This window comes from Tinamus guttatus, unplaced genomic scaffold (genome assembly GCF_059628265.1).
Source record: "Tinamus guttatus ecotype Peru unplaced genomic scaffold, ASM5962826v1 Tinamus_guttatus_pri_ptg000208l, whole genome shotgun sequence".
Lineage (NCBI taxonomy): Eukaryota > Metazoa > Chordata > Aves > Tinamiformes > Tinamidae > Tinamus > Tinamus guttatus.
Window position 1 is genome coordinate 10,156,445 of NW_028288742.1, and position 22,815 is coordinate 10,179,259.

A 22,815-nucleotide genomic window follows, 5' to 3' on the forward strand; every position below is an offset into this window, starting at 1 on the left:
GAGCTGAACTGGCTGACAGTCCAACAACCAGACCCACTTACAATGATTAACTTTTGTCTTCCAGGGGCTACAAGGGTGGCCAATTTCACTCCGGATATTCCCTTGAAGGAGCAATCCCCAAGGTGCTGTTATGACTCCCCTCCCCACACCCTTTGTTTAATATGCCAGCAACATTCAGTTTGGGTTGGACTTACTGCTAAAATTTATGATGAATTTTTGTTCATTTGGATGCACACATGTGTGTGCTTACGAGATTTTTAATGGGAATTCCCCTTCCTCTCCTTCCTCCCCGTCTGCAGCTCCACCATGGCACTGTCACTGCGGTACCCGACACGTTACATAAGAATTGCATCAGCTTGCTTACCCAGTGCAGGGGCCCAATGCAGACCTTGGCAGCCAGGAGAGGAACGGTGGGATCTGCAGGTCGCAGCTTAGCACACTCCTTGAGCACTGACACCGCATATGCTGACTAGAGGAGAAGGAGGGGGAGAGAGAGGGTAGAAATAAACAAACAGCTGATTAGACAATGCCTGCACAGAGCCCAGACAAGATATTTCAGGGGAACATACAAAATAGTGGTATGAAGTAGAACAAAAAACGTGTCAGCAACAAGTTGGCAACTCCAGTCCCACCTCCACCCGCATGTGCACACGCGTGTGCACAAGTGCACACGCTCCCTGTCCCAGGGGGAACGTGCCAAAGCAGCATCTCTGGCTGCGCTTGTACTCAGACGCCAACACTCCGATTATTTTAACTGTGCCCTCCCAAGGCACAAGCGCTTTGCAACAGTTGTCCCTACCGCACACAGAGCCATCTTCCAGCACACCAAAAAATAAAATAAAAATCACAAAGAGATTACCCTTCAGCACATTGCATTTGAGCCAACTAAACAGAGGTTTGTGTAGCTCAATTAGTCTGTTCTGCAGCTTTTGCTTTCTGCCCTCTCCAGTTCCAGAACATGCAACAATAGAGCTGAGATCCCACCATGCTAAGGGTGGGTGGAGGTGACAACTGCAGAGCAGAACATTTTTCAGCAGGGAGAAGAATAAACTTCATGCGGGTGGAAAGCACACTGGAAAGAAAACCCACTGAATTCTTGCTGTCTTCTATGTTAGGCTACCATTAATGAATAATGCTTACTAAGCTTAGCAGTTACATAGTCCTTTTGATATTTAATGTGCTCCACAAACACTAGATTGCTCTTTGTAGCACATACACATCTATATTTCAGGAAGTTTAAAGGGAAATGAGGAAAGGTATAGTCTAAGATGCTGATCAGAAGGCATGAGCAGCAGATAGCAGTGTGAAAGAACTTGCCCTACTACTACTACTTTCAAGCCCACACCACCCCCACTGGCCTAGTCTCTTAGAAGTTTTTAACTCTCTCATTAGAGAACCCAAAGCCCCAGATTCTCCCCTTGAGCACTGACTCTTGTGAGCCCCAGGATTTTTTTTTTCCCCTCAGAATTTTTCCATACATTCCCAATTACTTCTAAACACTTTCCCACTGTCCCAAGACCCAAAGGCTTCTCCTTCCTCTGAGAACTCACTCGCAGAAGCAAATGAACCAGTCATGGCCTTTCACAGCATGACATAGGAGAGTAGTAAACACTACTGGCAGATATAGGGCTGGCAGAGCCGCACCAAGGGCTCCTTACATCAGCTCCTGGCCCTGTCTGTGGTGCCCCAGGGCCCTCCCAGCAGTGCTCCTGTCAGCACATGGTGCTGCGCTCGCCCCATACGACGGCCAGTCCCTGCCGCAGCCTCGCGCTGCCCCTGGCATCAGCACTTCCCCTCCCTCACCCCGCACCAGAGCTGAAGAGCAATTGCATGCCCTGTTCTACACAGAACATAAAACTAAGAGAAGTATCAAAATATTTGCTATTTTACAATTGCAAATGCATGATTCACAATTTGTCTAACGCTGGAAGGAAAGCCTGTTTCAGGGCTCAATAAGACTCAAGTTTACTGAGACTCAGTAAACTCTGTTCTAGAGCTCACACTGCTGCTCAAAGTCACTACTACACCAGTCTGAGGTAAGGAGAAGGCAGAGAAAGAAATGCAAACTCATCACTGCACTCTGCTGTTACTAGATGACTAGTATCTCCCCAAGAACGAAACTTCTTGGTATCTTTTGTTTAGAAGAAATAGTGTTTTGGGTTTTAATGGCATCTACTCCTCTAGTAGGCTGCTACCCTGCACTGTAGGGAAGCGGTGCTCCATCAAACTTGGCAGTGGTTTCTCAGTTCTGCGTAAGCAGCTTGAAGGAAAACTTGATGAAGGGAAAGCAGGAGGCACCTGGGAGCGAGTCGCAGCCCCAGGGGCCAGCACAGCCAGCGCTAGCCCAGGGCAGAGCCACCAGAGGCCTGTTCTGATTTATGCCATAGTTGTAAGATCTGTTCTGCTGCTTACCTGAAAAAAAGAGATAAAACCCAACTCCTTGCCAGCTCCTCTTGAACTCTGCTCGCTCCCCGTCTGGAGTCTGTCTACTGAGCAAGGTTGCTCCACAGGACACAGGCCAACTCCGCAGCATCCGCTAGCCTTGAGCTGCGGAGCATTTGCCAGTGCTGTCCAGAAGCGTTTCAGGAGGCCACAGCACCACCACGACAACCGAAGGCAGCACAGCAGAAAATCCGGCCCTGCATCTATGCCCTGGTGCCTCATGAGCAGGGTTACTTTACCACATGCACTCACAACCGTCTGAGCTTTAATTTACAAAGCGAGAGCTGCCGCTTCTACAGCGCTTCTAAAGCATCGGTGGAGATGTCACTTGAGACATTCATAAAATTTGCAGCTATACATATGGACTGGGAATGGTTTTAGAAGCAGGGCAGTATGTTTCTCCCCAGCTGCACTGTAAAAAATTAATTTCACCTTGACAGCTTACTCAGCAGAAATTATATACAGATGAAAATGTTGGCCAAGGAAAGGCAGTAGAGAAAAATCTCACTCTCACAGTGACCTTACTTAGGGGAGACTGGCGTGAAATATAATATCAAGGTGCTTTAGAGATATTAATTATAGCCATTAGTAGGCAGGGAACAAGTATCATTCACTCAGAGCACGGAATACAAATGTGTCATTGGTCTGAAAATATTTAATATGAAGCAATGTTTGTGCAACACTGAAATAATCTGATAATTAAAATGTTCATATTCCTTCACTTAGTGTGGGTGGACCAGGCAGCCAAGCGCATTGTTTGTAAGAATCACTGCAAGGCAATAATAATTAGATTTATTGGTGAGGAACATTTTGAGAAGTTCAGAGCTTGAAGTCCAAGCAAGTTCGTACTTCTCACTAATGATCTTGAGCTTCAGAAGGGCTCACATCAAAATTCAGGCTACAATTTAAGCTCTTTCAGTTTGGCTTTCTAATTGATGGGTTATTAACACTGCAATGAAACCAGTTCTCAAGAATTTTAGGAAATCAGGGATTTGCCTCTGGATCTCATTTGACTCCTCTCTGGGAGAAAGTCTTTTAAGTTCCCCCCATACACCCATTACACAGAAACAGCTTTTAAGAGAAATGAGATGCTCACCCATAGCTGCCTTATGGGGGTTTCAACTTTTTCTGTGGGAGGTCTGATGTAAGAGTAGGAACTCCTTAAGTTCCAGCTTAAGGATCCTCATCAAGTTAAAGAAGATTCATGAGCATCCTCTTTTTGTTATGGACAAGAAGGCACAGAGCTCAAATCAGGGCTATGGAACAAAAATGCTGCCTTAATGGGAATATTTGGCAATCAAACAGCATGAACTGTGTAAGGAATCCTAAGAATCTTTATTAGCTCAGCTGGGCATCTCTATCCTTCTTTAGCATTGTGGTTTTTGTAGTGGAGACATGCAAATGGCATGGTACCAGTGTTTGTGTTGAAATCCAGTATCTATAGGAGGCCATTTACCACATTTTCCCAACCCAATCTACTCGAATATAAATTTTTTCCTTCTGCATGTTCCACAATCATTCCTGGAAAGAAAATTAGTAAAGGCAGTTGCAGGGATGTAATGACCAATACTGATAAACGGTTGCTTTCCATGCAGACCCTTGAAAGAGCTCTGTGCACCCCAGTCAATATGAGGGGCAGGACCGTCAATCTGCAGTGAGAAATCAGAGGGAAGTTTTAGCCTTCCCTAGGGGAAAGGTGGGGTCCTCAGTTTCCCCTGAGGAATGACAGGGGTTTTGAAATCCTACAAGGGAGTTATAATGTAAGGAAAAAATTATATCCAAGTACTAAATGCACCCCCCCCCCTTCCTCATTCTCTAATTATATAATGAAGTGTGCAAGTATACGCTTCAAATATGCTTGCTTATGGCCAGCAGAGAAAGGACTTTGCTTACTCTTAAAAAAAACAAAGTGATTCTGTCATCAATTTATATAAATGCGGAGATGCTGTCCAAATGCTGGTTCTCCTTGCTCACTCCAACATTAGATATTTATCCATGCTTCCCCTATTCTTCTCTTCTACCTCTACCAAAGCAACAAAAGCAAACAGGATTAAAGAGAAATCATTGCATTTTCAGAAGATTTAAAAAAAAAAAATGAACGTTAAGTAAAGGAGTAGGAGACTCTACCCAGTGAATCATGTCAAGCAGACCTGACAATACTAATGGGTGCTTAACTTTTGCAGAGATCCCAGAAGATTTTCTACTCCTTTGCTTTTTGGGCAATACCCTTCAGCCAGAGGGAAGAAAGTGGCTCCACGAGAACATGGACTTAGTAGATGGCCAGAGTCCCAGTTCACCTTGCAGTTTGGTCTCCAGATGAGTCTCCGTGACCAGAACTGCTTTATTTCCGGTGTGGCCCTATCTTGCAAGCCGATGTATCATTGGATACAATGGGGAATCATGGGGAAGCAGGGAGAATCTTTCATCAATATGCAAGATTAGGATTAATTAGTATTCCCTGGCCCCTACATAGCCATCTAGCTATACGTGCCCTTGGACCAAGGAAGGAAAACGACAGATAAAGGTGAGACAGCAATTGAGAACTCATGAATTACTCACTGTGATGATAACTTCCCATTGAATTTCTACATTTCTGTGAAGCCCTCAGCTTGAACACGATTCCCCTCTCGTACTTACTTCACTCAATTGATAGGGATCAGTTCATCTCCTTTTTAGTCTGTGTTTAGCTAACAGGAGCATCACAATTAAGCAGCTTCCAAAATTGACATCTAGAAGGCCCTCCTAAATTCTAGAATTTAGGACCTTATAGCAGCCGTTGATAATGTGACCAACGGCACCCTTCCCACTTTTTTCAAGACAAGAGAACTAAGCCCAAAGGCAGTTATATAGCCCACCTATGTAACCTGCTTGACAGTCAGAAATCCTTGGAAATTTCCATTTGTTTCCATTCTTACAGCTCATACACTCCCCCCTTCTAATCTTTCCTTTCAACCAAAAGAAACCAAACTATTGAATATCCCCTAGATGGCTGACCTTCGTAAGAGGATCTTTAACCAATGAAGGTTCAATATTTTGACTGCCATTTGCTAGCAATGCTATTTAAGGAGGCATCGAGGCCTCTGCTGTTCCCAAGGTTCCTGCCTGCAATGCAAAAAGAAATGTACTTTTTTGGTGTGCTGGTTGCCTAGCAACCAGCCTAAGCTTTTGCAAAGGAACCAGCAGAAGGAACAGCCTAAATCATAAAATTCGTCTGCCCTTGCTGCGGAATCATGTATCAAATATATTTATAACTTTCCTTCTAGCCTTCTGGAGAGCTGTATGTCAGCATTATAGGCATGTCTGAGTCAAACTTGAAGCTCCTTGGAAGCTGTTAAATGCATGTGCTTTTGCCACACTTTTAAGTAAGGGGAAGTATTCCTTTTTCTGGGTGCAACACAGATGGGAGCAGCTTGGATATTAGCTGCCCATTATTTGGCTGCAGCTGGTGTGCAACTCGAGGAGCTCCAAAAATCAAAGTTCACACATGTGCAAGGCTGCTTTCAAAATCCTAGGAAGGCTGCGAGCACCAGCGCAAGCCCCACGCGAGCCTGCGTTCAGCTCCCTGCCAAGGGCAGAGCAGCAACACCGCAAGGCCAACCCCAGTGGAGAGGAGCCCTGTCCTCCTGCAGAGGCCCCAAAGGACAGGACCAACTCCCTCTGCACCGCACCAGGCAGAGCTTAGCCCCAGCCTTAGCAGCACTCGCCCCTCACAGGGACTCCCCCCCACCGCCCTTTCAACGTAGCTCTTGCCTTATGCACCTCTTCCTGCTCCTCAGCCCCTACGTGAGTACAGAGGACAAGAGCAGGTCCATCCCCTCCCAGCAGATACTCTGGGTTGCTCTGAGCTGACCCCAGACTGCATTGCTTCCCAGGCCTCCCATCAGGGCACATACAGGCAGCCCTACAGCTTCTAATCCACTAATCAAGCAGAAACATTATATTTATGCATGAAAGATGCTTCTATGCAGTGAATACTCTAAAAGCCCTACAGAACCCAAGCCCACTGGGCATGAAAGATCCCTGTAAGACTGTTCAGAGTTGAATAACTCAGTTTTGGTACCCAGAGCTTTGAGAACAGGTAGGTATATGGCATTCATAGAGTAATTTCACAGCCACCCCTAAAGATACTCCTCTCACCTATAGAAAAGCTACATATGAATGTCATTAAACACAAATTCTGTCTCCTTGGATTGGGAGTCAGAAGAGAGATTACCACTGTTTTGTATTGCTCAAACCATGCCACCTGTGTTACCAACTCACCTTTCCCTCAGGCAGCATCACAGCTAATGGCACAGACAGGGATACTGGTGCGGAAGGCTTTCTGAAGAACTGTTTATGTGTCCACTCATTTGGCAGCGGGTCAGCAGCTCATCCCAGAGGCTGAGGACTCTGCAGGACATCAGCTTTGGGCTCTCGCCCCACTCACCCGCCTGACTGCAGCCTGCCTGCAGGCGGCAGGGCCAGGGAGCTGCTAGAGCCACCCAGCCTCTGCTGGTCACACTATTGAATCCTGAGGGTTACCACCAGCACGAGCCACCTCCAGCAGCTGGGAGGTTCAGCCTCCAGGCTTCCAGCAGCAGCATGGAAGAACAGGGGTGCTGCATTCCACTGATTTAAGCGTCTTCCTTGTCTATCAAGCACTGTGCTTGGCAATAAAGGGCCTCTCAGGATACTCTTCTTAAAGTAGCTATCTCTGCCATTGCCTAGGCTTTCTCAGAGCTTTATCTAAGACTGCCTACAAGTCTTGCAAATTTCTTGCTGGATTTTAAGTCTTCTGTAGAAAATATACTCCTTTTGTTCAGAAAACACACAATTCACTATAAATACATTGCCAAGAATACCTCCTCTAATACAAAATTTAAAACCAACCAAAGCACACTATCTTCCTCAGTATGCAAGGCATGGGGAAGCATAGGAAAGCAAAATCACTGTCACTCCATTATTTCTACCACTTAAGTGGATAGAAGACAGACAGGAAGGTTATGCTTCTCTGAGCTTTCTCATTCACTGTTTTATGAAGCCCTAAGGCGTCACTTGCTCTGTAAGAACTTTCTAAAGTGATGTGTCTATTTTTGTTAAGAGACATGCTTTTTCAAATAATGTGTAAACTCAAGCATACATACAGTAATGAGCCTAGGTGGCTGACTTGACATTCAGACTGAGCACTTGCGAAAAATGACAGCCACCATTGGCAATTTGTTGCCTGGAAGAGAGTGAAAATAGTTTGAAGTTGAATTCAATTGATTTGACCTGAAAAAGTTCAATATGCAAAGTAAAATAAGTGAAATGTAGTGCGGAAGAGAGGGCAAGACAGGCTTTACAACATTTTTTTTTTAAAGGGCAGACTTAAAATATGTTTAAAATATGTATAAAAATATGTTTTAAAGAAAAAGTGAAGTTTCCAGCATTTGTAAATTGACAAAAGGGTTCCTGTCATATTCGACATTTATGAGCATGATCCTGAGAACAAGGAGCATTGCAGGATGTGAGACCTCATTACCAAGAATGAGAGATCAGGAATTGTCTGCAACAGACAGGTGGAAACAGGTATTTTACCTGAAAAAGCACAAATGTGCTCTGCATTCTGCCTCCTCACCAGCTCTTCCCACTGCACTGGAGTGCTCACATTGAAGTGAGCTCTGTCCTGCTAGCAGGCTGCAAAACAGCGTAAAAATGTATGCCACATCTCCCATTAGCAAGATGACGCATTGCAGAGTATACGGCAGGAATCCTCAGGGAATACTTTGGGATTAGAAATAAAATGCTGCACAGATGGGATTGTTGGGTAAGGGAATTCCCTCTGCCCCATATAAGGCTTAGAACATTTAGAGCTGTTACATCAATTGCCAAGATCAGGCCATTTTACCCACTTAAATATTTAAAATTCAGGCAGGCACACATGACATTTAAAAAGACTGAAAGGAAGGGACCATCGTAAGGACAGTTACTTAAGTTGCTCTGTGCATTTTTTTCTCAAATCCACCCCCCCCTTTTTTTTTTTCTTTTCATACCACAAATGTAACATCTACTAGGGAGGCAGAAGATCATACAGCACACAACCTGTTAGAGGCTAAAATAGCAGGCCCCATCTCTACTCCTACTGGTTTAAGATTAAACCATAATTACTCTCCCTATTCAGCTACCGCCTCAGCCATCAACAGCTATATATCCAGATTTGTTCTCCAGCAGATTACTGCAGCTGCAGCTTCGTCTGCTCCGGAGAACCAGGTTGTCCATCCGGAAAGGCCTTTATTGGCAGTGTTTATGGGAAGCTAATGTGCCTTTCCTTCCTAGCCTGTCTTGTCATTGTTGTCCTGAGGAGCAAGAGATCAGGTATCCTGAGGATTTGCAAAGGCCCCCAGGGCAGCTACGTGCTAATTCCAGCTGAATGCCAAGGGGAGCTGGACCTGACTTCTAAAGCCAGCACCTGACGTAGGCCCAGGCCGGCGTGAGGTATTAGCACCAGGGCACCAAGCTCATTGTTTGGCTCTACCAGCAGTCGCTTTGGGTTTCCCTGCATGTGATTGAGCCTAGTTACCAGTTTTGTATTTATAATCGCGTTTCAAAACGCTTGTCAAGAATCCCTACAGGAATTTGTGAGCCTCTCTCTTACAAAACATTTCCCTTCAGCTCCCTGCTGTTCCTGCAGTGACTATCTGCTCTGTCAGAGGTTTGGTATCTCCTTTCTGCTTGTAACAGATATAGCTGATTTATGAAATAACCACCGAGTCGCAACACAGAGTTCATGAGGCCCCAGTCCAGGCCCTCAAGTCCACTCTGAGGGGCACAGACAGGGGGATCACTGCTGACTGGTATTTTGTCTAGGATATTCCACAGATCTCCAGCAACAGACACCACACAGCCCCTCTGGGTGATCGGGATCCTTTTCCAGGGTGCCACTCCTCCTGTACTTGTGCCTCATGAACTCTTCTTGCTGCAGCTGAAAGCCATCGCATTTTGTCCTGTCCATCACAGACAAGATTAACAGTCCCTTGCAGTAGCACTTGAAGACTTATTTCTCTTGGACCCATTATTCCCCCTTCAGGGTTAAAAAAGAAAAAAAAAATCCACAGTTCTATCTCCTATACCTACAGCCACCCCCTTCCCATTCTTTTTTTTTTTTTTTTGAGACTCCCATTTTCTTGAAATATGAAGCACGGCAACAGCCAGTGTTCCAGATAAGGTTTTGTCTGTGCTCATAAAAGCCAAGGAATCCCTTCAGAGCTCTTGCAAGCTCTGCTGTCATTTTTGCATCACAAGATGGCAATGACTTTCCAAAAGTATGACACTGTAGACTTAGGTCCAGCTTTCACTCCAAGGCTGCTACTTCCAACACAGCTTAGATCCATAAAAGGTCAAAAGCAGTTATCACTTGCCCAACAAGCAGTCCCTTAAATAAAGTAACTGGTAGTCCCTGCCCACCCCTTATACGCGCTGGGCAGAGAGCATAAGGGCATGTGAAGTGTTCTGTGCAGTGCTGGAATGAACAGGTTAAAAGGATTTGTTTATCCTGCAACATCCCACCACTTTTAAGGCAAATAAAGAAAAGCTCGTACTTCCTCTGAATGTCTTTTGCAGGAAGACTTTACTCATCTCAGTGGCAGCTTTAACAAATATTATACCAAAAAGAAAGCAACAAACAAGCATATTAAAACACATGCCTGCACATGCATTTACACAGGGTTTGTTTTTCTATAGTATCTTTTATAGCAAGATTAAAGAACTTCAGAAAATTAATACTCACAATACGTCTTCAAAAAAATACATTTAAAATTCCTTTATCAGATGGAGAAGCCACAGCTTAGAGAGGTTAAGTCAACTGCTCAAAACCACAGTGTAAGTTGATGACAGTCTCTCAAACAATCTTTCTTTTCTAGGCGCATTTATGACTAATCTAAAGAGAAACTGGACAACTGCATACTGCTCTGCAGTCCACAGTTACACACAAAGTCTGTTTTCCCCTTGACAACGAGGAGCAAACACTATGCGAATAACTGATACACAAAATCCCACATGCAAAACTGATACTAATTATAAAGCACAACTGCAGTCTGCAACAAGGGTATCAGCCTTTAACACAGGCTGCCTTACCAAGCCCAAATACATGATTCTGCACATCCAATTAATCCAGGTACACTCTGGCAGAGGTAAAAAGGAGCTTTTTAGCTCTTTTGGTTTGAAACTTACCTTTCCACAAGCGACCATGGACAGAGCAAGTTGGTACCAGAGGTGGAATTCATCAAATGCGAACTTCATGGCTCTTTCCAAACACTGAGAAGTGGATATTGAAAGAAGTGTCAGATTCTTCTTTTTTGACATCTTTTTTCCAAGCCTACTGCCTTAGCACAGCTCAGCAATCAAATGAGGAGTGACCAGGGGTTTTGTTTGTTTGTTTTGGGGTTTTTGTTTGTTTGTTTTTTAAAATAAAAAAAGACCTTTTTCGTCTTCTCAGATATGTCTCTCTGCTGGTACACAGCATCACTCCAAATCAGGGCCACTCTATTCAAGTGCCTACATTCAAATTAGTTGGTGTCTCAAACATTTCTATGCATATTTTTGGCTTGTTCTTTCATAGATCTGTAGCGATTTCCAGTAATCACCATGTACTTCGCTTCCTCTTCACTTCCCCTACCAACAGTCAACAATTGTTACCAAAATACAGGTTTTTATTGCAAAATTTGGGTGGGAATTTGAGCAAAACTCAAGAGGAGGTACCTCAGAAAGCATGACGTACTGGCCTCTCCTGCCCAGCGTGATGCTGAGGAGGTCATAGACTGCAGAGGCATCCTGGAGGCTGACGGCTCGGTCATCCTGCTGCTCCGGGGCACGGCTGATGACTGCGTCCCGGTTGGCCTGAGCAAAGACACAGTTGGGGCATCAGAGCTCGCGAGAGCAAAGCAAGAGAACCAGCACCTCCACAGAGTCCTGTCATCCACAGCACTGTTCATCAAGAAGCTTTTTTTTTTTTTTTTTTTTTAAATCCTCAAGTAAGAAAGATGCTTCCCCATGAAAGTAGACTTACTTGCCTACATAAGGCAAATTCAGGAAGACAGCTGTATGTACCGAAAGGAATGGCTGGGAATAACTTCATTTTGATTTATTTCAAAAAATTAAAGCAATTTGAGTAGACCTACCATATAAGATTCTCCAACAAGCAGAAATCCAAGACCATCCTTAAAAACATTTCTGATTATCACTTGCAGCTGTGATAAAAATGTCTATCAGCTAAGGATGTAGTTGTCTTCTGCACCTGTGCTTCGTTACTTCCCAATGTGTGCTGTTTTAATCCTTTCTGCTACTCATTTTTTACTTTTTTAAAAATGTTACCTTGATCATCAGATTTTCTCACCAAAGGTCTGGCCAATGCAATAGCAAAGAATTAGAGCATACTACGAGTATTTATTATCCATAATCTTTCACTGCATTACTCAGCCTGCATCTATTTAAAAGAAACTACACTTCTCACAAAGTTACCAGTCCAGCAATATCTAAGAAATGTTCCAACATATCAGGCCATATGAGACTGAAATTTGTCAAATCCCCAGCCTGTTTTCTGAGGACAAAGAGGGGAAAAAACTGATCCCAGAGTAATGAGAAAAGCCTCTCCGATTTCAGCACACGCAGGCCCTCCCACAGACGGCGCAACCTCAGAGCAGGGCAGCGCTCTCTGCTGCTGCAGCAGCTCTGACTGACAGCCCCGATACCCTCCCTGCCCTGGGCCTTCCAGCTGCAACACGAGACACTCAGGTCTAGACATCTAAAAGATCAGAAAAATTAGGAGATTGCCAAGAGTTTCACCTGAGGCAAAAACAAACAAATACCACTTCCTCCCTAAAGCAGGGAGGCTATGAGATTTGTTTCATAATACTTATTACTATAATTTTATGTCTATTTCTTTCAATTGCAGAGAGAGATTTTCCTAAAAAGGTGAAACATAGGAATTAAGTGTAATAAAAATTTCCAGAATATGCAGCTCTCAAGGCCCACGCATATATCATTATGATTAAGCTGCAGCTGTTTCATCCTGATATTATCTGTGTAATGCCCCAGTTCCAAGCATTCTTCATCAGAGCCTCCAGCCGAGACAGCAAACACAATTACTGACAACTAACACAATCACAAGCAAGGGCTAAATGGCAATCGCAGTTAAAGGCAAACAGACCAAGTTCAGCCCAGGGTATTGCATGCAAACTAACTAACAGCAATTCTTGCAGCAATGAAAATATTCTTTTCCATGTTGCTCCAAAAAGTAGGTTTTGTGATTTAAAAAAACTGGTTCAGAACAATGGGTTTCATGAAAAAATGACACTAACTTCAGACAGAAAAATCTTGGAAACAGACAAAAAAAATTTGCTCTTTCAAAAAATAAAATTGTGCTTTCCTCAGACTTATCCTGAGATTGCTGCCATAAAAGAAAGTGAGGAGTTAAAATAAAAATATATGCAGAATAGTCCCGAGATAGCTCCTCTAAAAAGAAAGCTAAAGAAAAGTCATATTTAGAATGATCCTTACTGCTAAGTGAATCTTCCTACATATACAAAAAAGCATTAACAAATTTTCTGCACCAGTTACATTGTTATGACAATTGTTTGTAGAAAATAGCTACTGAGATAGCACCCCCATGCTCTGCAATCTGATAATCAACCACATATCAGAGTCATGATGCTTTTTTTGGCATCATCTAATATCAAACTGATTTTTAAGCTGATGCATTTGTGAAGATAGAAAATTAACAAATGATTTCATTAAATTCCTGCTAACAAATATTGGTGCTACGAGCACCAACATGTCCATATCCTGCCGGAACATGTCATATTTTACAAGGAAAAAACATGCTAAAATTGACCCATCACATAGAACGCATTGTACTTTTCCGAGACAGACAGTACTTAAAAACATACTCTCAGGAAAGGCTAATATTCCATTAAAAGCATCATAAATCTGCTTATTTTGTTCGAGCTATCAAGCCTCAAAGCCAGAGCTAGCCTGTATTCTATTGCTTGCTCTCCCCTGGCATACGTAGGAGCTGCCACTGAGCAAACTCATGAAGTCATTTGTATCCCAACATTTGCTCTTATAGTAATGTAAATGCTGACCCTATTTCCAATTGCAAAGTCTAGTCGTCGATTATCAAGACAACGCTCTTGCATTAGCATGGAATTCCAGGGGACGGAGCTCCGAGAAAAATAACAAAATAGCGCAGATCTCCTATCGAAGTCCCCGAACATTAACAAGAAGGGGAAGCACAGCACCCGCAACAATGGCCATCATCACGAGGCCCAAGGAGCCACTTACCACTGTAATGGTATATACAGGAGGGTGGAGGAAGGAAATCTGAATCGTGGTTTCTAAAAATGCACTCAGGAAAAATCAACATGCTCCTATGGTCTGCCTCTCAGAATGCACGGTACTGGGATCTGGATTATCATTAGCCAACCTTGGTTTCACAGAAATCCCAGAATGGTTGAGGTTGGAAGGGACCTCTGGAGATCATCTAGTCCAACCCCCCTGCTCCAGCAGGGACACCTAGAGCACGTGGCACAGGTGGGTTTTGAAGATCTCCAGAGAAGGAGACTCCACAACTTCTCTGGGCAGTCAGTGCTCTGTCACCCTCACAATAAAGAAGTTCCTCCTCACATGGAGATTAAACTTCCTGTGTTTCAACTTACACCTGTTACCCCTCATACTGTCACTGGCCACCACGGAAAAGAGCCTGGCCCCATCCTCCCTACAATCACTCCTCAGGTACTTGAACATGTTGATCAAATCTCCTCTCAGCCTGTCTCAATTTATCGGCTAATTTCAAGGGGACAGTGAAAAATCCTGCTACAGGTGCTATCCGTCTCCTGCTTCAGTCCTGACTCCCAACCCAGAGCTGCTCAGCAGGGCTCCCCAGGGCCAGCGCAGGCAACACAGCCTGGTGGGACTCTCAGGAGGGCAGGAAAGATGCCCGCAACGCAACTAACAGCCCTGCCCAACTGCACAGTGCGTGTCTTCCTCCACATCCTTGCACGTGATCTACTCACCTGCGCGCTGGATAAACTGTGGCTTCGCTGTGCCTCACCGGGACTCCTACGCCATGGCCGCATGACAGCTACAGCCTATTTATGGCATGTTTATTACATGCATCTGCAGAAAGGACGAGAGCTGCAGCAAACGCAGTCATTACCTCAGCAGTTGCTATGCACGCAGTTACGTGGCAGAAAATTAAATTTTACCACAGCAGAGATGTGCTGCTTAATACAACACCAAGCACTCATATGAATTATAATAGAGTATATTTCACGCATAGTTATGAAGTATCTTTAATTGCTCAATCTTATATATGGCACCCCTCACACACACTTTTTTCTTTTATTACAGAAAGCTATTAAAATCTGTAATGAGGGCCTGCCGCCTGCCCCCTAATTCGTGGGCATCCTAACAGTCAGCTTGTGCCTTTTCACAGTGGACGTAATTACCACTCCACCACAAGCATATTATATACAGAAAGGCAGTGTATCTCACACAGTGTACTGTAATCATGTAATTGGTGTGGTTCAATAGTAACATCGAGAGGAAAAAACACAAATGCCACGTATGTCAGGTTGACAATAAACCTCTGAATTCATGCAATTCATATCTGTACTGCTAAGGGCTAGGAAATATTTAGGCCATGTCCCCAGATTCTTCATTGTACTGGCTGTTTTGCTGCTACTGCCAAGAAATGAATGAGGTCTTTGCAACGGCTGGGATCCATTCACACTGGAGAGGCTAGAGGCTTTTCATCTAGGTTACTCACACTCTCTGCACAGCCCTTGAAGGCTCCCCCATTAACACACGCACAGAAAATATTCTGGGTTGACTGCTGTGCTGCAATGAAAATGGGAGGTAGGCGGAACAGGCAAGAAGCATACTTGTGACCATCCCAAAAAGTGCTCTTACAGACCACAGCTGGCTCCATTTCAGGCCAGAAACACAGAAAATGAAGACTGTGTGATCTATATGGCATCTGTCTCATTTCTGGTAGGCAAAATCTCACAAATTATTCATACATCATCCAGATATCTCTGTGAAACAGCTGATAAACACAGGCTGGGAAGCCAAATTACTCCCTCACCTCCAGCACAAAGAGCAGAGACTAGCAAAGACTTTTGCCTGTGACAGCAGCCCATGGTTGGGAAACAAGAAAGCTACTCTGTGTCAAGAGACATCAAGGTAGTGAACAAACTCCTCAAACCATAGCAAACAAGCAAGTCATCCTCACAAGAAATCACTGCCTAAGTTACTGAGGATTTGGCTCACAAGAGGGTATTGATTCTAAATATTGTTACTTTTTTTTTTCCTTTGCCTCAATGAGTTTGAGTAATATGTATCAGCAGTTTACAGACAACAGAATTAGATACCTAGTATAAGTTGCCAGAAAATGACAATGCAAATAAAATATATGGGCTTTTTTGCCCATCTTTGCCCATATATATTTGCCCACGTGCTGCCCAGCAACACAGTCAGTTTACAAAAATGTATCAGAGACTTGAATTATCCTTAAAAACTTAATAGCATGTGAATACTCGTATTTTCCTCTGGCTCTAGCACTTGTTAATAAAAATGACTACTATATCTTTCATCAGGTGTATTTTAATGGCTCCTGGTACAGCAGAACTCATTCTGGAAGCATCACTGAGAGAACAGACCCATTCCCAGGGAAGGACAGAAGGAAGTAAGGAAGTACTGTAGCCAGCAGAGTAAGATGGGTGTGGGGGTACTGTCTCATTTACCCAAGTCATACACTTTCTATCAATAATCTCCATTTAGAAAGTTGCTACCTTCCAAGCATTTGCATATGCCTTGCAAGTTTGGAAGCAGGACTTACTAATGCAAAGCAGAGGGAAGGAAAAAAACATTTTCTACCCTAACAAAGAAACCCAGATCACAACTACTTATTCAAGAGGAAACTACCAGAGAGATGCATATCCCACTGGCACATTCTGCAGTCCATCACCGGTGCAGGCCTGGGAAGCAGAGCTCTGCCCCGCAGGCCAGTTGGGGAGTCACGTGGGCTGGCGACTGGGAGGGCAACACAAAACTTGGCCTAGGTCAAGACAGCAATCCAGAGAGCAGCCAACCCGTTTCCAGTCACTGCGTTGAAAACTGAATGTGTTGAATGATGATCCCTTAAAAGCACTCTCGCAACTGTAAGTTTGCTCCTGTGAGTAAAGAGGAGGACAAATCCTAGTATCTTACTTCCCCCTTCACCTTCTGCTGAATGCTCTCAGGCTCTCTAAGATCAAATTGCCTTTAGGGATTCAAATAGGAGATAAGATGGGGATGACCTTTCTAATCTTTGTTGCCCAGGCAGAGAATTTTTTGGTTTTGGATAAAAGAAAGTTCATTTTCAGTTTGGCTGAAGTGACAGAGCTGAAAAACAAAACAAAACAACCAAAACCAGTGATACCTGTTTGGTGGAGCCACATCAGCCAGAAGCTCTAGCAGTAAGAGCCAGCATTGACCAGGGCTGAAAAAGAATTCTACATTGTACTTTAGACTCCATGCTCAAGAACAGAAGATTTCCAAATGTAAATAAAGTGCTCTATTTTTTACCTCAAAAGTAAACACAAAACTAATAGCAAGTGCCCCATGCCAGGCTCTGAGAAACTTTTGATTGATTAAAAGGGGCAGTGCAGTCACCTTGGAGGGCTCTCCAGGCAGCGGTTATTAAAACAAACAAAATTGCAGTTAGGGGTCAGCCCTGAAGAATGCCCCATGCCCACTCCCCACAGCACAAGTCACCCGGAACGTGGGGGCCGTCCGCACAGCACAGGCCGTTGCTTTGGGTTGTTGGGTTAAAGCCAACAAGCGATAGGACTAGCAGTTTAATAATAAACTAATCCACTTGCCAATGCCTGACAGGAATATATCATCCTGAGCTTATAAAGACTGTTGCAAACTGGCTGCTGCCTGGGTTTGAAGGAAAGGCGTTTTCCCCCTCAGAGCCACATGCATAGAGCAATTTGGGCTCTGCACAACGAATGAGATTCGAGCCATGAGGCCTCAAACCCCTAAAACAGCCTTGACTGTGGCAACCTCCAGACTGCCTGATTTGTTTCACTAGATTCCTTCAAGAGGGCTCCATAGCCAAGCACGGGAACTAAATAACAGCTGTCACTGCAGAGGAGCCCTTGCCAAACTCAACAACTGGGATGCTTCTCAGTGTTCACCGAGATGCCTTAGCTTAGGAAAATAGGACCCAGTTTCAACACGACAGAAAGAATACAGAAAACAGCTCCGAAGACTGCAGAGATGAAACAGGCCCTGTTTAATATGAAGCTACAGACACATTTTGAAGCTACAAAAGAATTCTACTCTGCCATTCATCCATCTAAAGAGAAGAAAAAAATTCCCTTACATACTTCAGCTCAGAGGCAGAGTCAGTGAAACTGGATTGCTCGGGGCCAGAGGGGAAACATCTGAGCTGTTTATTTCTTCAAAAATATAAAACTCAACACATAACCCTGTCTCCTTCTCCTGTGTTCACCAAATTTCTCATGCATTTGCTTTGTGGTTCTGTGATGATGCTCTTCCCCAGCAGGTCTTTGCTCTGCTTGTCCCTCACGTGCTGATGATCCTTCTGTGTGCCCTACCTGCCCAATTCTGCTCCACTTCAGCTCCTTTTGGAGTGCTGAAAATCAGGAACATGCATCTAGACTGAACACAGTTTGCCTTCCAGTCCTGAAAGGGACTATGCTATTGTTGCATATGTCATGTACTAAACAAAATTTCTCCCCTTCCAGTTACTGTAATAGCAGAACTGCAGGCAAATGTTTATGATTTTCAAATATATTTGAAAAATAAGATTGCTCCCTCTATTCCTTTATTTAGGAAACACATTCCTGTTGTAGCTTTATTTCTGTACACGTGTCCTATATTTTCACTAACGTGATGATAAACTCTTGGCAAGTCTAATGCTACAAAGCCCCACAACGCTAACAGAAGAGGAAGGCTCCAGTTTTGGTTCCCCAAAACCCCAAAAAATAATTTATGGTTCCTGCAGCCTTTCACTATGGAACCGTTAATTATTTATTGCTTTATGTACAGCAGATCAAAATGCCTTGCATTTACCTCCAGAAAGGCCCCATATATAGAAGACAGCACTAAAGTAAGCACAAGCTTTCTTATTTAGTCCTGAAGTGAGCACAGCAGTCCAGACCCTATCAACAGCATTTTTATGCTGCTTCTTTCATAACATAATTATGGGGTCAGGCTGCTATTTCACATACCGAATAAAATAGAAAACTTATTCCCCTCAGCAGAACAAGACTGCAGCATTCAAGGTCCCACAAGGTCTTTCTGACAGGGAGCCCAGCGCTGGGGAAGGCTGCAGCAGTCGGTGCTGACACCACTCTAGATCCCTGACCCTGCCCTCCTGCTCGGAGCAGCTCTCCTGACAGGAGCTCTTCTTAGTTTAATCAGAAGTCTAACGCTGCTTGTGATGTTCTAAAAGCACTAGCTCACAGAGTCCAAGAAATAAATGTATCTCTCCACTTCCAGCTACAGCAAGACTTTCTAATTGCAGAGAAGCCCTTGAAAATACAAGAGAGATGCAAAGTATAATAACGCTCAAATGAACGTGGTTAAGTCAGTGTCACGTTTTGTGGGGCGTTGCTTCCTCATTCTTTTCCTTAATTCCAAAGGTAGACTACATAAAATTGTTAAGTTTTTCTTTCAGAATTTTGAAGGTAAGGAGATGCCTTGAGCCAAAGAAGAAAAAATAAATAAAATCAAGTAGCCAAAAATAAAAACAGAAAGGTTGTATTTGCCTGACATTCTCTCTTTCACCTTGCCTGAAAACTGTCTGCAAGCTCTTCTGTAACAGGGTCAGTGATGCTCCGAGTTCTTCAAATTTCACTTTGATTATAAATGACTACCCAGAATTTAAACAACGTTCTTTACACATTTTCAGATAAAAATCTTCAGTTTTCCTGTAGGTTTGCATCTACTCAGAACCTGAAAGGTACCAAAGGTTACTTTGTCATTTTCTAGACAAGTGTTTTCCCCTCCTTTTTCCTTTCCCTCAGACTTTTGTCGGAAACTGATGCTATAAATAGAAGAAATCTATTTGTTTCAGTGCATTCATAATGAATGTTTCTGCACATGACAAGACCCTCTTTATCATCAGCACCATAAATAGCAAATGCTACTCAGACTGAAACAGCTAAAATAGTATCCCTGCAGACTAAGGAATAACAGGTTATTGTACTCTGCAAACATCCATTAACAGGAATCACCATCATGCCTAGCATTGTAATTCCTCCCATTCTTAATCCATAGGTCCACACATTTAGAGTGTTTGAATGGAAACATCTGTCTCCTGAACATTACATGCAACTATAGTAAAGGCAAAAAATTTCTGCCTACAGAGATCAATCTCAAAGGATTCAGAGTATTCTGGCCAAATTCAGCAAGGGCAGGTATGCATGTATTTCAGTTTAAGTATACCAATTCAAGCAAAGATAACAGGACCACTGTGATACTTAAAATTAAATACATATTTGAGAGGTTAGGTCAAACTGGAAGAGTTAGAACACTATGGGATCAGCCTCGAATAACTTCATAAGGTTCACACACAGAAAATGCATAATGTTCACAGACAGAAATCCACGAGAATTTCATACACTTCCATTCTCTTACTACCCATTCTTAGGTCCTAAAAACGCACAGCTTATTTCACTCCAAAGTCTGTATTTCTTGGTAACAGGCATTTCCTCCTTCTGAAAAACAAGAACATTCTATTGGGCTCTTTCTTTACGAAGTTGTTCACATTGTAATAGGTGTCAGGCAGAACACCACATAATCCTATGTTGCATGAAAGACTGCAACATAGGATTGCATACTAGTAATCTTAACTGATACACTTCCATTTTTGTCTTTATTTTTTAATAAATGTTCTGTGTGTTCAGAAGCATCGGGGAGTTTATTAATTTAATGCTCTTTTGTTATAAGCAATGTAATTATTTGTAAACAGAAGAAATAATGTAGGTGGGTGTTCAGAGAGAAAAAATCTGCAAGCTTAAGCCCCTTCAAACAGTTTCAGAAACACAAAAGAAAAAGAAAAAAAAATGCTCTTCTTGATAGTTCCCTATAACCCACCACGAAGTTCCGTTTAGTAAATATGGTGTCACTAAGGAAGAAGAAATAGCATTTCCTGTCCTGCAGCTGACTGTTTCTGGCTATCTGAGAAAGATTTTGTAAGTGGGGATTCTCTGTACTGTGCAAAAGTGCTCCAAAAGACTTGCCATGGAAATGCTAGATATTATTCCCTCATGCCACTATTATTAGAAACTCATTTTTGGCTTACCATAGATTCACTGATTAAGAGGAGAAGAAGAGCCTCTTCTACGTTGTCTTGAGGGCAGTACAGGCTGAAAGACAAAACATGTTTTTTGAAGGAGGTCAAGAATTATCCCTATCAGCCTTTTTCTCAGTTCACAACAGCCGCAGTAACTTGAAACATCTCATGTATGATTCATTTGTTAGGCAATAGCTTCTTTTGCAGGTTCACACAATTAAAAGCTCTACAACATACCCTAGATGAGCTATTCTGAACCATAAATAGATTATTTCCTTTTCACAGCAAAGGCAACTATTTGGTTGTTTTTTCTTCCTTCCTGTGGAAAAAAGATATCAAACACTCCAGGTTTAATGTTTTATTTTTAAAGTAGACCTTTTGATGAAAAGTTAAAAATGAAAGCACACAGAACAGCTACATGAATCAGTGACATAATTAGCAATACCAAAGAGTGCTCACTCTTCCTTCTGACAATAAACCAAAACAACAGAAAGTGCTTACTTCTCTCCTGCGTATAGCTGAGGCCTCCGATGAAGAAGATTGCTAATATAAGACTGATCTTCCTTGTTCATGAACTCAGGAAGAGGATCGGATAAAGGGCTCCAATAACAGTCTTCGCTTAAGGAATGGAGAAGCACTTGGGCTAGCTGTTTGGCTGCAGTCTAAAGATGAGTGAACAACATGGGAAAGAGGTATCAGTGGAGCCTTCTCACACACATGATCATCCTCTCCCCACTTCCCATCTCTGGAAGCAGACGTACCAACAACAATACAGAACTCTGGGTTCTTCAGTTGAGAGATGAAGCAGCTAAAATTGCTGATAAAAATAAAGTCAACAGCAGCAGTTGGAGTTGCTTTCCTCCTCTGCAAAGACTCTACTTCTGCATTTACACAGTCTTAGTGCAAGGCAGTAGGGAAAAATACATACATATATATATATATATATATATATGCACGCGCACACACACATAGGCATCAGCAGGAAAAAGGCCTGAGAGCAAGTGATACATTAGCAAACGTGGACAAGTGATCGCCACATGGACAGCTCAAACTATCTTGCAAATGTTATTATGTTAGAGTACGATGGCTGTTGCTTTTTCAGCATCAGGATTTGCACGCAAGGCTCAGCCCAGGGGCTGCTTCCTATCCTAAAAGGACAAACCTTTAGCTGTCTGTGTCTCTCTTCCTGCAAGCTTCAACAGCTTCAGCTCAGTACTGCTTCTCTTTTCTTTTTGTTGCAGTAACAGTGAGAAGAAGGTTAGAAACCTTACGTTGAAACGACAATAACCATGCCCCCTTTAGAGCAGCAAGCAGCTAGGGGGCCCTGAATACCTGCTCTCCAGCTCATATCCCTAACTTAACACTCCAAAGCTGGCAAGCTTGGTCCAAAATGGAGCAAGTCAACTTTATTTTACAAAACTCTCTTTGGCATTTGTCCCTGTTTAGGCACATCAAACAGACCTCTATTTCTTTGCATCATAAGCAGACATGCATGGAAACATGCACAGAGAAGCCAAAGGAAAGGTATCTTTTAGGAATTCTAAAAACCACTGCATGCTTTACTATACACCAAATATAGCATGGAACATGTAAACACATTTTCTGTCCTAATACTTGCATTTTATTCACAATTTACACCCAGAACTGCACACACCCCCTGCAAGAAAAGCTACACATAAAAGATGTAGTATGAAGTCACCAAGAGCGGCTTCAGTTTTAAAATCGGGGACAGTATGATTGATTTGTTCAGGCATGACATCTATAGGACCAAATAAATTACACTCAGGTTAAAGGAAAGTTCCAGGAAAAAAAAATGCATTTGATGCAAAGCTCTTTATTTTTATCTTGACACAAGAAGTCACCAAGTTAATCTAAAACGCAACTGCACTAGCGAGCATAGTCTCTTAAATATCAGAAAGCGGTTTCATTGACACACTCAGCAAAACAGCAAACTGTTTTGAATGTCTGGGGGTACCTCAAAGAAATCGTGTCTCACACAAGTCCCTGGAAATCCTGAGACCTCCGTGTGCTCTTACTGACAAATTACA

The 22,815-nt window shown here is 43.1% G+C and overlaps 1 protein-coding gene across 2 annotated transcripts in view; it reads right to left on the reverse strand.

Annotated features, from left to right (window-relative positions):
• Window positions 1-22,815, reverse strand: part of TTC7A (tetratricopeptide repeat domain 7A) — a 159,381-nt gene that overhangs the window by 108,130 nt on the left and 28,436 nt on the right. For both annotated transcript variants that reach the window (XM_088524277.1, XM_088524276.1), the window contains 5 exons: window positions 21,269-21,429; window positions 20,777-20,840; window positions 11,158-11,295; window positions 10,630-10,713; window positions 365-469 (listed from right to left, as the gene is read on the reverse strand). In XM_088524277.1, the coding sequence (XP_088380403.1) occupies window positions 365-469; window positions 10,630-10,713; window positions 11,158-11,295; window positions 20,777-20,840; window positions 21,269-21,429 (552 nt within the window). The remainder of the gene's footprint in view (window positions 1-364; window positions 470-10,629; window positions 10,714-11,157; window positions 11,296-20,776; window positions 20,841-21,268; window positions 21,430-22,815) is intronic.